At 42.5% G+C, this 18,164-nt stretch overlaps 1 protein-coding gene across 1 annotated transcript in view; it reads right to left on the bottom strand.

Moving 5' to 3' along the window:
- CORIN (corin, serine peptidase) overlaps window positions 1-18,164 on the bottom strand; it is a 649,735-nt gene that overhangs the window by 350,092 nt on the left and 281,479 nt on the right. The window contains exon 3 of the mRNA XM_069744507.1: window positions 14,066-14,452. Coding sequence (XP_069600608.1) covers window positions 14,066-14,452 — 387 coding nt within the window. The remainder of the gene's footprint in view (window positions 1-14,065; window positions 14,453-18,164) is intronic.

The following is an 18,164-nucleotide window of genomic DNA, read 5'->3' as shown; positions in this document are numbered from 1 at the left end:
TCTCTCCTCCAGGTCACACTGTGCAGTCACAGCAACATTGGTTGTGTCTGTCCAGGTCCCAGCAGCTGCCACTGCTCCCACCAAGGACATGGCATCACTTAACCCTTCCCCTGCAGCCACCGGCAACAAATCCACATTATTCCTTGATTAAATCAGGTTCCAACCCAATAGAGGAGCAGACATTTCCTGCTGCCATTAGGGTCCGGGAGGGGGTGACATTGGCTGCCCTGCTACTCTGTAGTGGGGGGTGACAAGTGTAACATGGCGTAACGATGAAGGAGAAATGCACAGGATAATAGTGAGAGCGACAGAGGGCAGTGTATGGTATGGAGCAGTCACGGGTGGGCTGCAGGATCCCCCCATACTGTACATGATTGCTCGGGACAGGGAGGCGTTTAATGAGCTTCTAATGACGGGGCACTAATTGGGTCATTAGGGTTTGTGGAAAGGATTCAGCATCAGGTCCCTCATTAATGCCCGAGCGATGTTACTTTGTAGCACAGATCTGTTAGGGCCGCAAAACCAAACAACGTTGTTTATGTAGAAAAGTCTTTGTTTCATAGAAAAACTCAAAACAAAAAAGATTTTCTGATACAACAACGCCCTGCTCACGACACTGCACAGCACCTTTCCCCCTGTATATATACACTGCACAGCACCTTTCCTCCTGTATGTATACATTGCACAGCACCTCTCCTGTATATATACACTGCACAGCACCTTTCCTCCTGTATATATACACTGCACAGTACCACTCCTCCTGTCCTGTATATATACACTGCAGAATTTACAATAGCTGTCACTCATGTAAGAAGTGAAATCTGGCATTGTACTATACATTTCTCTGCCATATCTGTGCATCATAAATCGGGTATGTGTTAAAGGGGGGGGGCCCACTGAGACTCTTTCGCCCGGGGCCCTCAAAAACCTGGAGCCGGCCCTGCAGAAACACATCACCAGAATCACTATCAGTACAGAAATATCACCAGAACCGCAATTAGCAGAGAACTTCATTCACAAAACCACCATCAGTGCATGAATACAACAGGACCACGATCAGTACATGAATACATCATCAAGCTTAGTACAGCAATCAATTGTAATGCAAGGTCAACCCCATATACAATACTGATGAGATGAAGGCAGTATCACAAATAAACATTTACATCCATATTTTCTTCTTCATCTTGTTCAGAGGTCATGATGACTTTTCAAATTCACAGCTCGTATCTGTAGGCGTCCATCTTCTCTGGTCTTCTGCAGCACATCTCAACATGGTGCTCTTAAAAATAGCAGCATAATTATAATGCTCCTACGTAAAAACATCTGCCCTATGCTGTGTCCCTGAATAAATAATTGTCCCCACTGTTTACAGCAAAAAATATGATACCACACTATCCCTCTTATGGTCCATGCATTCCACATTTCTCCCTACTTTCCATACTGGTCCCTCTCTTCACACTGTCCTCTCACACTGTGCCCCCTTGTGGTGCCCAGCCACTATATTGTGCCACATCATCATACTTTCCCTTCTCTGCATACTGTCTTCTCCTTTCTGTGCACTCACACTGTCCATTTTGCTGGAGTCCACACTACCCAGTCTCTATTCTGTGCCCCCTCACACTATGCCCCCAATACTGTCTCACTCACACTACTCTCCTTTATAGTTTCTTTGCACATTTCCTCCTCACGCTCCATACTGTCTCCTCATACATCCTCACTCCCCATACTGTTTCTGCACACATTCCCCCTGCTCCTCATACTGTTTCCTCCCATATTCCACATTATCAATACTGTCTTGTCATAAAGCCGAACTGAAGAAATATGACACCCGCACTGCCGTAATTAGTTAGACCCTTGTGACTCAGGGGTATATGTAATGTACCGTATATGCCTTTTGTCAAAAGAAAACATCAATCGCCATGAGCTTCAGAGAAAAAACAGTTCATATAGAAGTATGCAAAAGGAAAAAAGTGAGAGAGCGCACTCACCGGTGGTGAACTTCAGCGATTTATTTACACATAGTTACGTGATGCAGGGAGGGTAGTGAACACACGCAGGACGACAGCTGTTTCGTGCTATACAGCACGAAACAGGTCCAAAGTGGACCTGTCGAAGTGCTGTATAGCACGAAACAGCTGTCGTCCTGCGTGTGTTCACCACCCTCCCTGCATCACGTAACTATGTGTAAATAAATCACTGAAGTTCACCACCGGTGAGTGCGCTCTCACTTTTTTCCTTTTGGATACTTCTATATGAACTGTCTTGTCATAGCTCTCCCCATACTGACATATTGTCTCCTCACAGGTCCCCCTCGCTCCCAAAACTGAATATCTGCCTCCTCACAGGTCCTCCACACTTCTCATACTAAACCAATCCCCCACCTCCCGCCATACACTGTGTCTGCACCCCATTCCCTCCCACTTTTCATACTTTGATCGCACTACTTCCCTCCCTCTCACTGTGTCTGCACCAATTCCCCCCTGACTTCTGTTACTGTGTCAGCACCAACTAGCCTCCAGCTACTCATTCTGTGTCCACAGCAATCCTCCCCCTCTCTTCATACTGTGTCCACACGCTCTCTTGCTCCTCATACTGTGTCTGCACCATGCACTCCCGCTCCTTATACTGTGTCTGCACAATACCCTCTGCTCCTCATACTGTGTCAGCACTAATATTCCCAGCTCCTTATACTGTGTCTGCACAACCTCCCCTTTCCTCATACGTGTCTGCACTAATTTCCCCTACTCCACATAGTCTGTCTACACCAATCCCCTGCTCCTTATATTGACAGAAAAACCCCTGACTCTTTATACTGTGTTCACACTAATCCCCCGACTCCTCATGCTATGTCTGCACTAATCCCACCACTTTCCATGCTGTGTCCACACTAGTCCTCCCACTCTTCATGCTGTGTCTGCACTAAACCCCTCCACTCCTCATACTATTTCTAGGGAGAAAATAGGATGCACCTTAGTTAGATAGTCTGCATGTCAATCTGTGTAGCAGGGTGCCACAACATGCCTGAATATACAACGAGAATCACAGCAAAAAATACCAGACACAAATGGGTGTGCACACCTGTTTCAATACTCAGATCATGATAAGAATAATACAATATATTAGCTTTATTTGAATGTTAGGACACACAAATCCACAAACAAAAACAATTAAAAACCAATATACATCATGGCGGTCAACCCGCACCCCTCAATATTAAAAGGTGACAACCTGTAAGTTTTCACTACCGTGTGTTGAATCAACACTACACAACTGGCAGTTATTAATAAGCTACGACAGAATCACAAATCAATAAATTACAATAATTTGTGAGAATAATTCATGACTAATAATTCATAGCAACCGTGACCAAACATCAAACCTGGCCTATTCATGTCCAGAATGTGACCCAGTCGTCTCCTACAATAACAGGTTAGATGTCAGTAAACTGAGTTTAGAATTGCATGGTATGGAGGTCACAAAACACAAAAAAAGTGTGCACAACAAAAAATCTATTCAAGCTTAATACACACCACTGCTGGCAGGAGGGTAAAAAAGCTAGAAATATCCATTTAAAGTGAGTGCTTTTCAATACTGACAGGAGAAAAAGCCAAGGATATTAATAGGAATAAGATAGCTAAAGAAAAAAAGTCCATAGGCATATATACCTTAAGACACACGGGAAGCACCAAGAAACTGCCATAGTTGGCATTACCTAAAGAAAGGGGTGGGTAGGAGAGCCCACGCGTATCGCTGTCTTAAGGCATACAGGTTCTAGACTGTAGAAAAAAAGTCGCACCTGTATATCCCATATCAGATGGCTTCAAGGGGCTGCCAAGAGAGACTAAGGCTGGTTACCCAGGCCCCTGCGTTATCCCTCCGACTAGGGGAAACCCTGTCTGTCCCTCTCCCAGAAATTACACTGATGGTGTGCTTGTCTGGGCCGCCAGGCCTGGCCCTAACTCCTGTTTCAGCCCTATGCTGAAACCACCACCCACCACCCAGTGATAAAACCACACACCAATCCCCCACAGAAAGCACAGACATGGAAAACTAAAAACGCACCGCACCGCAAGCACACAGGAAAATACGATAATGTGCACAGGGCAAAATAAGTACAAATATAGGAAGGAGAAATATAACAACGGATCATACACCACCAGATACGATAATACTTCTCCAAGACCACCACTCCAGACCGGAATCACTAGGCACGAGGCACAAGCTATAATCGGCGATGCCCAAAGTCCAGCAAGACTATTTAAAGGCCATGGGCGTAACCCAACCTCCAATCCGATTACCAACTAAATTAACCCCGAGAAACCTGAATAAAGTCTAGCCGGCGCCACTGAGCGTATAGTGGTCGTAAATGGAATTACCGCTGTCTGTCGGACGCCCTAGTGTGAATAGCGTCCGACATGACAGCTTATTGTTGATAAATAATCTATTATCACTTTACGGAAATCACCTCTTCCAGACTATGGGAAGAATGTTGCCTGAAAGCTAACTCTGTCTCCAGAGCTTATTTTACATGAAGGGGGAGTTACTAGTGTGATGCGGGTTCCTTTCAGCTTCAGCTTCCATCTCACAGGCAATGTCATAGGTCATACAACATAGCAAGATGGAGCTCAGTAACAAGACACAACGTAGTTATACTGCATCAGAAAGGTCTCTCGAAGGCAAATATATCAAAGCAGACTTGGGTTTCAAGATGAGCTGTTCATGTTCTTTTTTAGAGGCACCAAGAAATGGTCAAAATTCAGGACCATAGACAGTGGACGGCAAAGTAAATGTAGTCCAGCAGATGGAAGACACTTCATGCTTACTTCCCTTCAAAATCAGAAGATGCCTAGTAGTGCCATTAACTTCAACCCAGAACTTTCAATAACCAGTGGAACCCAGTTGCACCCATCTACTGTTTGGGAAAGACTAACCAAAAGTGGCATTGATGGAAGAATTGTGGCTAAAATAATACATGCCTTTAACATCAAAACAAGATCAAGAGACTAAACTCAACGAGAACATAGGAATTGGGGTACAGACAAAATGGGAGCTGGTCCCTGGATTGATGAGTTAAAATTTGAAATATTCATCTGTAACATCAGGCAGCTTGTTTGACAAAGTGTTGTCTGGCAGTACAATAATGAGTGTCTGCTGACAACAGTAAAGCATAGTGGAAATTAATTGCGGGAGCTGAATTTTCGCAAACTGAAATGAGGATTTGGTCTATTTATTCACTTATTACTATATAAGATATCTGACTTACAGGTAATTTACATTGATAACCATGCAGACTTTCCTACCCACTTTTCAAAAGTTCATGTGAATATGCTTTTTCTTCATAGAAAGGAGGAGTTGTAGTCTATTTTTGGTAATAATGTTGTAAATTACTAACTGACCCACGGTCTGACCCAGTGTGTCTTGTGTGGTTATATTAGTGCAGTGTAACTCCCTCCCCTCCCCCCAAACATCTTTTTTCCGAATTTTGTTAGAAGTATACAGGTGAGACAACCTGTACCAATTTCTGGTGCCTTGATAGTATTGCACAAGTGATGGAATTATTAGGAAAATCCTGAAAACCTGATGTGTTGGGGGGGCTGTGAGGACTGGAGTTTGAGAGGCTTGAAGGCTTGGAGAATGAAGCAAGCATCCTGATGTCTGGCCCTGATAACCTGCATCCATACACTATGTTAAATGAAAATGTTGCATTTCTACACGGAGATATCATTCCAAGGCAGCAGTGAATTGCATCACAAACTAAAAGATTCAGCCTTTGAGGAAAGGCGTAAAATACAAGTATAAATCAATTTTTCTTCCTTTCATGGTGTTTTTAATTTACTTTCTTTTGAGTGTAGCAAATGTAGACTTCACAGGAAATAAGTCCTGGTGTGCGGACATTCCATCCCAGATATAGTAGAAGTAAACTCTCATATTACCCTCATGTTTTCCATTATGTGACATGACCCTTTATTGCATATGTATGAAACAGCACAATACAAAGTACAAAGACAACTCAGGGGGAAAGTTATCAACAGGGTCATAAAATGAATGGATGCAGTGAGTTGTTAGTAATATTTCAAATCTGAATAAATATATCAAAATTATGCATAAAACATGAAACATGTATATATTCTGATTATGAAATAAAGTTAGAAACTTTTCCACATGCCACCATAGAGCGGGAATGCAAATACAGCATTATTTTAAAACTCCTCTTAAGCATTTATCCAGGATTTTTTTCTACTATAGGCCTACAAACTAACAGACTATTCAGCGATTCAGCAGCTTCTGCTGACGTCATGTCGACAAAGCAGCGGGTTCTCTTCTGCTCTGCTCTGTTGACTGGGCGTCACTGCCACCATCATGTTGAATGACTGCTGGCTTCCAACTGCCTAACAAAGGGAAGCCAGTTGTCAATCAGCATGACATCGGCAGTCATGCTCCATCCACAGAGCAACCCAGAAGAAGATCTGCTCTGTTGATGTGGAGAAGCCAAATCACGGGCAAGAGTTGTCATCAACCGCTCGGAGCCGATGCCGGGTAGAATAGGCAGGTAGTTGCTAACTAGGCTCATAGTAAAAAAAAATGTTCTGGATAACCCTTTTAATCACGCCTCTGTTTTTCAAATCCGTTTCCATAAAAATCATCAACAATAAACAAAACATTTGTACATCTGGTGGAAGGTTTCTCTTAAAATGCTGTCATATTTTTATTTATAAATCTCCACCCGTGTGCATAGAAGAAATAACAAGACTTTTTGTAATATTTATTTTTAAATCTGTGCCTAACTTTACTAAATGACCAGTAATGCATCCGTAGATTGCCTGTGCCTGTCAAATTGGTCATTGGACATTATCATGAACATCTAATAAGGTCAGGAAGGACTGCAAGGACATTAATAGCATATAAAAAAGGTTATGGTGATAGAATACTATATACATAATAAGGAAAAACAATCTTAGATTAAATAAAACAATAATAAAAAAGTACAATAAAACAAAAGCAGATATCTAGCAATACTGGAACACTATACAAAGAGCACACTTGGGCTCAAGCATTTCATTAAAAAGTTGTATGAAATTCTGAAACTTTAAGGGAACCTATCAGCAGATTTTGCCACTATAAGGTGCGGCTACTGCCTCCAGGGCTTATCTATAGCATTCTATAATGCTGTAGATAAGCCCCCGGTACGACCTGCAAGTGAAGAAAAATAAGTTATATTATACTGACACGGGGAGGCGGTCCGGTCCGATGGATGTTGCAGGTTCGGCGCCTCCCATGTTCTTGCGATGACACCCTCCTGCTTCTTATCGTTGCCCGGCATCAGCTCCCCTGCACAAGCGTACTTCTCTGCCCTGTTGAGGGAAGAGTAAAGTACTGCAGTATGAAGGAGCCGGGCCTCTCTGACCTTTCCCGGTGCCTGCGCACTGCAGTACTTTACTCTGCCCTCCCTCAACAGGGCAGAGCAGTACGCCTGCACAGGAGCGCCGATGCCGGGGAGCAAAGAAGAAGCAGGAGGGCGGCGTTGCAAGAAGATGAACCTGCGACACTTATCGGACCGGACCGCCCCCCCCCCCCCCCCCCCCGGGTGAGTGTAATAAAACTTATTTTTCTTCACTTGTAGGTTGGACCGGGGGCTTATCTACAGCATTATAGAATGCTATAGATAAGCCCTGAAAGGCAGTAACTGCAGCTTATCGTGGCAAAATCTGTTGACAGGTTCCCTTTAAGCCAAAGTCACTGCATCTTTAGGTAAAATAAATATTGTGAGTCTTTGTTGTTTGGGCCTGAAGAGCTCCTTTATAAAGGACTGTGCATTCATAGAAGGGAGATTCCGTACAAGTTTTACTGTGCTGCAATGTAAATCGGGGCAAAATGCACATAGTACTGTAGGTCTTACACACATGAAGCAGATGTTTGGCATGTTACCTGAATCAGATCAGTGTAAGGCCTGGGGTCACACTATCAGTATTTGAAGAAAAGCACATCCAGCCCATGAATGGCAGCGCTTCCCAGGACTCACATTCAAAGATGATGTTTCATATTTTTTTATTTCATAACTTAAAATAGAAGAGATACAACGCGTACAACTATCAGTATTTGGTCAGCATTTTATATATGAAGTAAGGGGGCACCACAGTCAGTGGGATACACACCACGACCTATATACTAACCAATAACAAAACACAAAGAAGCAGGATAGGTCATAGAGATGGGGATCACCACCCATTTGGATATAGCAAAAATTAAACACAGCTTTATTTATATAAGAATATACAGTCAAAAGCAAGACACTAACATTTAAAAACATTTAAAAAGGGAACATATTTGTGCCCTATACACAAGTCCCTAATAAGGCTAGAACCTGCACACGACTCATAGGTATAATGGAAGAATAACCTGAAATAGGGTGCCTATATAAACAGCATGGCCATGGTGTGAATGAAATACATATAATCAACCCATAAAAACCTCTAAATACAATGACATTTTAGTACCTTGGAAATACAATAATTGTATAGCTAGAAAGGCATGCCGAAAATTCTGCAAAGTGCAACAACAAGCCCTCCAGTAGTATGATAGACTACAAATGGTAAACCAAGGAACAACCTGTCATAGGAAAGCAGAGCTGCTTATTTAAGCTGAAAATGACACATGGTAAATAATCAACCACACACCCCAATAGGTCTGAGGACTAAAGAAGGGAATATCGAAGCAACATGCCTGCCTCAGAAAATGAACCCTTCCATATGACCAACCACAATGCCGTAAAACAACCTCAGACCTAGCAGAGTCTAGTGCAGGCAGCGCGGATGCCCAACGCGTGTCGCCACCATCGTGTGGCTTTGTCAGGGGTGATGACCGCATTGCGTGCCCTCTGTTTAAATATCACCCAAGTGCAGTGCGATTCCTGCTGACATCAGCAGCAGAGGAGATGGAGAAATTACTTTCTCCATCTCCTCTGCACATGTGCTGTGACTCTTTCATGCGAGAGCATGGGAGCACAGAGCACTTACACTCGGCTCCCACTCGCAGCAGAGCTGGAGCCGAGTGTCATTGGCATATCGCATCCAATGCTCTCGCATCGTATGTGATTCGCTAGTGGGACCCGGCCTTACTTTTATTTTTCCTCACTACATTTTATTAAAAAGATGACCAAACAATGTGGCGTTCCAGGTACATTTCACAAAATCAGCTCTTTTCTGTAGTTCAGTGAAAGTAGATGTTTTTCATGTTCTCCTGCAGCAATCACTAACTGAGCAGTCACTCATGAAATCATGTGGATCCAGGATGCAGACACACTAAGTCAGTCCAGCATCATTCTAGTGCCATACTTAAGCTCTTCTTACCTTAAAGAGGACCAGTCATTTTAACATGAATTTGTAATTTGTTTGTCAGGTGTAAATACTTCAAAATCTGGAGAAAAAACATCAGCTCACCCTTTCTGTCCTGAATAAGAAGGATGCACAAGGCCACGCCACTGCTCAGCATTTGTATTACGTCAAGATTACAGCGACATTCACAACAGGTAAAAAAAAAAAAACATATTGATGGCAACAGGTCCACTTTAAAGCTAATCTGTCACCAGTTTTTTTTCCTTATAAACCATGCCCATCACCTTTAAAATCATGTAAATGGGGCTCCTACAACCCCTGTATACCCTTTAAAGATACCTCTGCATACCTTCAAAAAAATTCTTGATTCATGTTCCGCACTGAATGCAAATATCGTGGTCTGTGCCGATGGGCAAATGAGATAATGCTCAGCGTAGCACCAATCTTTACCGTCTCTTGTATGTGTATGGAAGTGGATGAAGTTTCCTACGTCATCCGCACAGTGCTAAAGTCTCACACTCTGGAACCAGAGACCGGCAGAGCAAAGTCATGCAATGTTTAGGCGCAACTTTATTTGTACATCACCAGCTCCCTAGCTGTTCTATTGGGCAGAGTGAGGTGTGCCAGCGCATTGCTTTGATTCCAATGCACAAGCACGAGACTTTGAGCACCATGTGGATGACATAAAAACATCATCCACTTGCATCCAAAGAGAAGAGTTTGAAGGAGCCGGAGCAAAGCAATGCTGTGTTTGATCTGGATTTGGCTAATTGACCGAACTACACAATTTGCATGCAATGCGGGACATGAATAAAACACTTTTTCGGAGGTATGCATGGGCACCTCTGAGGGTTTAAAGGGGTTATAAGAGCCCCATTTACATTCATTTAAAGGTTATGAGCATGGTTTGTAATATAACAAACTGGTGACAAGTTCCCATTAAGCCATTTATTTGTTATGCTACCTTTTTTAATCTTTTTAATATGTTTGTGTCCCCCCATTAACTATGCTGCAAATAATTTATTTCTAAGTATTTCTGAAAGCAAATTGTAATCGGTCTTATCTATCAGAACGCTGATCTGATGGGCATAAAAATGTGTGTGCTAACCATAATGATTGGAGATTGTAAACACATTGCCAAGATTTTAGTCAGTTGAATATTCACAATAACTCTTGGAGCAGTTGGTGATTATCGGCAAGACGAATATGTGTTTTTATGGCCTACTTGGTCAACATGACTTGTCAGGACCCATGTTATTATGAAAACTCTGCATTGGTTGACATCACCATTCACATCAAAGTGTACACATGCCCATTACTGAAGCCAGTTATAATGTGCATATTAATGGTGAATCAACACATTGGAGGAATTTATCAATGTTTTTGCCAATATTTTGGAAACCAAAAAGTCACAAATATTGGTGCACTCCATACTTGCACTAACAATTACCGTACTACTGTTCTTCTGAAAACATGCAATAAATGTTGGCAGCGTTAGCATGTTTTTGACAAATTTATAGAGATGAGCAAACCACTAAACTTTGAGAAGTTGTGTGATGCAAATTAAATGATTCTCATTATGCCTGGTGGTTTCTCCAGACCCCAGAGCATAATAAACAGCCATAGTTGGTGAAAAGAAATTAATAGTCACGTCACTATGGCAACAGTCAGCCCCATGGTGCTCCAAGCCGCTTCTTTTTGCCTTGCATGCATCTCTCTTTGGCCTGCTTCACTCTGACAAGTCCTTCAACTTCACTGTGCCTCATGCTGTCGCTGTGCATTTCATGATGTGCCTTGGTCAAGGCCAAAACAAGGCCATTGTCAGCGCCTCAAGAGACACACATTGTAACATCAGGAAGTGCATCGTGGTGACAAGCAATGATGTCGGTGGCCTACTCGGTGGCCAAAAGCCCAACACAAAATGAAGCATGCTAAATCGGATGCATGTGACTGGGTAACGAAAAAAGAAGAGGCATGGACTGGATGGGGGGCTGCAGGGACAGCAAGACAGGTGAGCGTTGAGTGTTAATTTTTTTTATCCTCTTACCAGCCCTCTACAGTTTAACACAATAATGTTCAATTGGCCGTCGCTTTCCTGAAATTGAGCACAACTCTACTCAAAATTACAACAGCCATATATTTCATTTTCAAAACAGTCCAAGATGCATACAATTTATTAATAAACCTGTAAGTCTAGCAAGGCAGGTGAAGTGAGTATAATTTTTTAACCTTTTTAATGGTCTCCTACGGTTAAAGAAATGGCATCCATCTGATTGACATTTTTCTGAATTCAAGCAGAGCAAATAAAAAAATATATAGATTCTGAGCAATCCAAATTTACATTAAGCTCAAGGAGAATTCAATGCTATTTGTACTCAACACATTTTAACATTTAACATATTTAAAAACAAAAAATTAAGCAAATTACAGTATATTACATTAAAGATCACCAATCGACACCTGCTCATAGCAGCCATATACAGTGGGGAAAATAAGTATTTGATACATTGCCTATTTTGCAACTTTTCCCATCTACAAATAATGGATAAGTCTGTAATTTGTATTATACAGTAGGTACAATTCAACTGTAAAAGACAAAATCTTAAAAAAAAATCCAGAAAATTACATTATATGACTTTTACATAATTAATTTGCATTTTATTGCATGAAATAAGTATTTGATACAATAGAAAAACGGAACTTAATATTTGGTACAGCAACTTTTGTTTAAAATTACAGAGGTAAGACATTTCCTGTAGTTCTTGACCAATTTTGCACACACTGCAGCAGGGATTTTGGCCCACTCCTCCATACAGATCTTCTCCAGATCTTTCAGGTTTCAGGGCTGTCACTGGGCAACATTGAGTTTCAGCTCCCTCCAAAGATTTTCTATTGAGTTCAGGTCTGAAAACTGGCTAGGCCACTCCAGGACCTTGAAATGCTTCTTCCAGAGTCACTGCTTAATGGCCCTGGCTATGTGTTTTGGGTCATTGCCATGCTGGAAGACCCAGCCACGACCCATCTTCAATGCTCTTACTGAAGGAAGGAGGTTGTTGGCCAAAATCTTGTGATACATGACCCCATCCATCCACCCTTTAATATAGTCCAGTCGCCCTGTCCCCTTTGCTGAAAAGCACCCCCCAAAGTATCATGGCTCCCCCACTATGCTTCACAGTTGGGATGGTGTTCTTGGGGTTGTACTCATCCTTCTTTCTCCAAACACAGTAGAGTTCATACCAAAAAGTTCTACTTTGGTCTCATCTGACCACATGACCTTCTCCCATGCCTCATCTGGATCATCCAGATGGTCATTGGCATATTTCAAATGTGCCAGAGCATGTGCTAGTGTAAGCAACAGAACCTTGTGTACTCTGCAGGATTTTAATTCATGACAGCGTAGTGTGTTTATAACAGTAATGTTTGATACTGTGGTCCCAGCTCTCTTCAGGTTCAGTAGTTCTGAGCGGATTCCTGGTTTTTCTCGGAATCATCCTTACCCCATGAGGCGAGATCTTGCATGGAGCCCCCAGACCGAGGAAGATTGACATTCATCTTGTGCTTCATCCATTTTACTAATAATTGTGCCAACAGTTGTCTCACCAAGCTAATTGTCCTACAGCTAATCCCATTCTCGTGCAAGTCTAAAATTTTATCCCTGGTGTCCTTAGACAGCTCTTTGGTATTGGCCATGGTGGAGAGGTTGAAGTGTGATTGATTGCGTTTGTGGACAGGTGTCTTTTATACAGGTAAAAAGTTCAAACAGGTGCAATTAATACAGGTTATGAGTGCAGAGTAGGAGAGCTTCTTAAAAATAAACTAACAGGTCTGTGAGAGCCAGAATTCTTGCTGGTTGGTATTTAATCAAATAATAATCGTTATAATAATAATCTTTTTTTTATAAAGGGCTAACATATTCTGCAGCGCTTTACAGTTTTGCACACATTATCATCACTGTCCCCAATGGGGCTCACAATCTAAATTCCCTATCAGTATGTCTATGGAATGTGGGAGGAAACCGGAGTACCCGGAGGAAACCCATGCAAACACAGGGAAAACATAAAAATTCCTTGCAGATGTTGTCAAAGGTGGGATTAGAACTCAGGACTCCAGCGCTGCAAGGCTGCAGTGCTATCCACTGAGCAACCGTGCTGCCCAAATACTTACTTCATGCAATAAAATGCAATTTAATTAGTTAACAATCATACAATGTGATTTTCTGTTTTTTTTTTTTTAGATTCTGTCTCTCACAGGTGAAGTGTATCTACGATAAAAATTATAGATCTCTCCATTCTTTGTAGGTGGGAAAAAAATGCAAAATAGGCAGTGTATCAAATACTTACTTTCCTCATTGTATTTCATTTTTGATCTTCAGAACAGTCCAAAATGCAAAAGAAAAATGATTAAAAGGTCTTTTAATACATTTGGTATATTTTGGAGAAATTCAGATTAAGATTGACTTATGAAGCAGCAAACCAAACTTAGTAAATCTCCCATAAAGTTTTCTATATCTCTAAGCCAATGATTTTAGAATTACCTATTGTTCCTAAAGTCAAATTTAGAAAATTATTTTTGGGAGACTGTTAAAACGATTAAGACATTTATAACAACTAATGATATCTTTTATTTATAGACTATAATGTTAAAATGTTACAAAAATATTTGTCATTGTAAGAATATTCAAACGCTGCAGCTTAGAGGAAGGTTTGCCATCACATTGATCGAATTCTTACCTTGTGCAACTACAGTTGCAGGCGCCTTTGTTGGACTCATAGGTGCATTATCCCGGAGCTTCGAAGAAATCGTAGTAGGCAAATCGCTTGCAGAACCAAACATGCTGTCAACTTCTGTATGATCTTTGGTCTTTCCAGTCTCAGTTTTTGTGCTATGTGTAAAAGGGGAAAGTTGATTTTGATGCAGAGATTCTGTCCCTCTGCTAAAGTTTGTAGAAGTTTGGTCAGCTTGGGTTGTAGGTTTCCACATAGGAGTTAGTACATCCCACTCTCGTGCTGTTAATGAGGTGTTGTCATTCATTTTTAAAAAAGGAATGTCAGAAGATCCAATTCCATTTGGCAATGTTTCGCTTCTATTAGAGCCGAAGCAGCTCCTGTCTATTACACCTTCAGTGAAAAAAAAACAATTGAAAAAATAATTAGCAATACAACGTTATTGTACAATTTCTGTATTCATTTTTTAAATTACTTGATTTATATAATGTCACATTTATATGTTAAAAACAGTATAGGGAATATTATTGCTTCTTTGCACAACAAAATAGGACTAGTCGGTCGATATGATCAGAGAAAGCTTTGGCCCGCAGCCCCCAATGCCCCTCTTCACTTCTCATCCCTGTTCCTCCAAAACCAGCTTCCCTATCATGACAGAAGATCCACCCTCCTGTCAAGATCACATCTCACCACTTGCATGCTTCACCTGCTCCCATCCCACCTCATCCCTAACCTCGCCAGTCTTCATCCCAACCCTAACACACCTCTTCAACCTCCAGCACACCTCGATCACACCCATCCTCAAAAAGCCCTCCCTCGACCCATCCTCTGTATCAAGCTATCGCCCTATATCTCTTCTCCCTTATGCCTGAAAACTACTGGAACAGCATGTTCATCTTGAACTGTCCTTTCACCTCTCTTTCTGCTCCCTCTTTGACCGCTTACAATCTGACTTCCGACCGCATCACTCAATTGAAACTGCCCTAACTAAAGTCATCAATGACCTACTAACAGCCAAGAGCAAGTGACACTACTCTGTCCTCCTTCTCCTGGACCTGTCTTTTGCCATCGACACTGTCGACTATTCACTCCTGCTACAGATTCTCTCATCCCTTGGCATCAGATACTTGGCCCTATCCTGGATCTCATCATCACATCATATCTCTCCCTCTCTCACACCACCTCCTCAACTTGCCCTCTGTCTGTCGGTATTTCCCAAGGCTCAGTCCTAAGGCCCCCTGCTCTTTTCCATCTACACCTTTGGCCTGGAACAGCTCAAAGAATCCCTCAGTTTACAGTATCATCTCTACGCCAACGACACGCAGATCTACCTCTCTGGACCTGACCTCACCTCCTTACTCACCAAAATCCCACAATGTCTGTCTGCTATTTCAGCTTTCTTTTCTGCTCGCTTTCTAAAACTGAACATGGACAAAACAGAATTCATCATCTGTCCCCATCTCACTCTGCACCTCCATGAGACCTATCCATAAATGTCAAAGGCTGCTCACTTTCCCCAGTCCCTCACGCTCGGTGACTCGGAGTGATCCTCGACTCTGCCCACTCGTTCAAGCTACATATCCAAGCGCTTGCCTCCTCCTGCTGACTCAAACTCAAAAATATTTCCCCGATCCGTGCATTAATTGACAATGAAACCACAAAAACACTAGTGCACGCCCTTCTCCCGCCTCGACTACTGCAACCTCTTACTCTTTGGCCTCCCCTCTAGCACTCTGGCACCTCTCCAATCCATCCTATACGCTGCTGCCCGATTAATCCACCTGTCTCCCCGTTATTCCCCAGCCTCCCCTCTCTGCCAAGCCCTTCACTGGCTTCCTATTGTCCAGAGGCTCCAGTTCAAAACCCTAACTATTACATACAAAGCCATCCACAACCTGTCTCCTCCATACATCTGTGACATGGTCTCCTGGGTACTTACCCACATGCAACCTTCAATCCTCTCAAGATCTCCTTCTCTACTCCCATCTTATCTCCTCTTCCCACCACTGCATACAAGACTTCTCCCGTGCTTCCCCCATACTCTGGAACTCTCTACCCCAACACATCAGACTCTCGCCTACCATGGAAACCTTCAAAAAGAACCTGGAAACCCAACTCTTCCAAAAAACCTACAACCTGCAGTGATTATTAGTCTGCTTAATTGCCGCAGAACTAGCTCTACTGTTGTGAATTCTGCTTTTGGGTTCCCTCCAGTGGTTGTAGGTGGGAATGCAGTTGTTTCTGAGTCGCAGTCCTGGCCAGGTGTATCTGCTGATTGCAGTTCTGACTGGAATATTTAGGTGTGCAGGATTCTTTAGTCCTTGCCAGTTGTCAATGTTTCTTGTGAAGTGTTGGATCACTTTCTGGCTTCTTCTGCTTAGCTGCCAATTCAGCAAAGATAAGTGTCTGTTTCTTTTTCTGTGGCACACATGCAGTGTGCTTATATTGTGTGCTATTCATTTGTTTTTCTCTTGTCCAGCTTAGACTGTGTCAGTGTTTTCTCAGTCTTGTTGGATTCTCTGGAGTTGCAGATATACGCTCCACATCTTTAGTTAGATGGTCGAGTTTTTGTATTTTCTGCTGTGGATATTTTTGGAAGGATTTTTTAATACTGACCACTTAGTATCCTGTCCTATCCTTTCCTGTTTAGCTAGTGTGGCCTCATTTGCTAAATCCTGTTTCCTGCCTGCGTGTGTCTTTTCCTCTACTACTCACAGTCAATATTTGTGGGGGGCTGCCTATCTTTTGGGGTTCTGCTCTGAGGCAAGGTAGAATTCCTATCTCCATCTATAGGGGTATTTAGTCCTCCGGCTGTGTCGAGGTGTCTAGTGTTGTGAATTCTGCTCTTGGGCTCCCTCCGATGGTTATGAGTGGTAGTGCTGCTGTCTTTGGATCGCAGCATTTATCAGGTGTGTCCACTTATTGCAATTTGGACTGGGCTATATAGTATTGCTTTATCCTTTAGTCAGTGCCAGTTGTCCATTGTTTTTGGAGGATTCACATCCCTACCTGGTCTCTCCTGTTTTGCTGTTCTTTTCAAGAAAGATAAGTTCTGGCTTTGTTTTTGCTGTCCACATGCTGTGGGCCTTATAGTTCAGTGCATTTTCATGTTTTGTCTTGTCCAGCTTTGTCTGTGTAGGGATTATTTGCAGCCAAGCAGTTTCTCTGGAGATGCAGATATACCCTCCATGTCTTTAGTCAGATGTGGAGATTTGTATTTTCTGTGGTGGATATTTTCTAGTGTTTTTATACTGACCGCATAGTACTCTGTCCTATTCTTTCTTTTTAGCTAGAAAGGCCTCCTTTGCTAAATCCTGATTTCAGTCTGCGTATGTCATTTCCCTCTCCTCTCACAGTCAATATTTGTGGGGGGCTGTCTATCCTTTGGGGACTTTCTCTGAGGCAAGATAGTTTTCCCGTTTCTATCTTTAGGGGAAGTTAGTTCTTAGGCTGTGTCGAGGTGTCTAGGGAGTGTTAGGTACATCCCACGGCTACTTCTAGTTGCGATGTTAAGTTCAGGGTCTGCGGTCAGTACAGGTACCACCTTCTCCAGAGTACGTCTCATGCTGCTCCTAGGCCACCAGATCCTAACAGTCTAGGTTTTGTTAGGCACACCCCACGGCTACTTCTAGTTGCGAGGTTAGATCAGGGTTTGCGGTCAGTATAGTTACCACCTACTCCAGTGAAAGTTTTCATGCTGCTCCAAGGCCACCTGATCATAACACTCTACCCTCTCCTTGTGTATCCTCACCCATCCCTTGCAGACTGTGAGCCCTCGCGGGCAGGGTCCTCTCTCCCTCTGTGCTTACAGTATGTGTGCCTTGTTTTGCTCATGTTTATTGTACTTGTCTATAATTGCCCCTTCCACATGTAAAGTGCCATGGAATAAATGGCACTATAAAAATGAATAATAATAATAATAGTCCTGAGAAGTATATGTGGTATCCCTGGGTCCTGGTTGTCACAGTAGCATTGCTTTCCTCATGGGGACAGTGATGTTACGCTTGGAAGCGATGAAGAATATCTTTTTTCAGGTAATCACCATACACCAACATGTTCACACTCCATGCCACAAGGGGGAGCTTTTGATCCTATTTCTAGGTGA

This window comes from Ranitomeya imitator, chromosome 1, assembly GCF_032444005.1.
Source record: "Ranitomeya imitator isolate aRanImi1 chromosome 1, aRanImi1.pri, whole genome shotgun sequence".
In the NCBI taxonomy this organism is placed as follows: Eukaryota; Metazoa; Chordata; class Amphibia; order Anura; family Dendrobatidae; genus Ranitomeya; species Ranitomeya imitator.
This window is presented reverse-complemented; position numbering and strand designations above follow the sequence as displayed.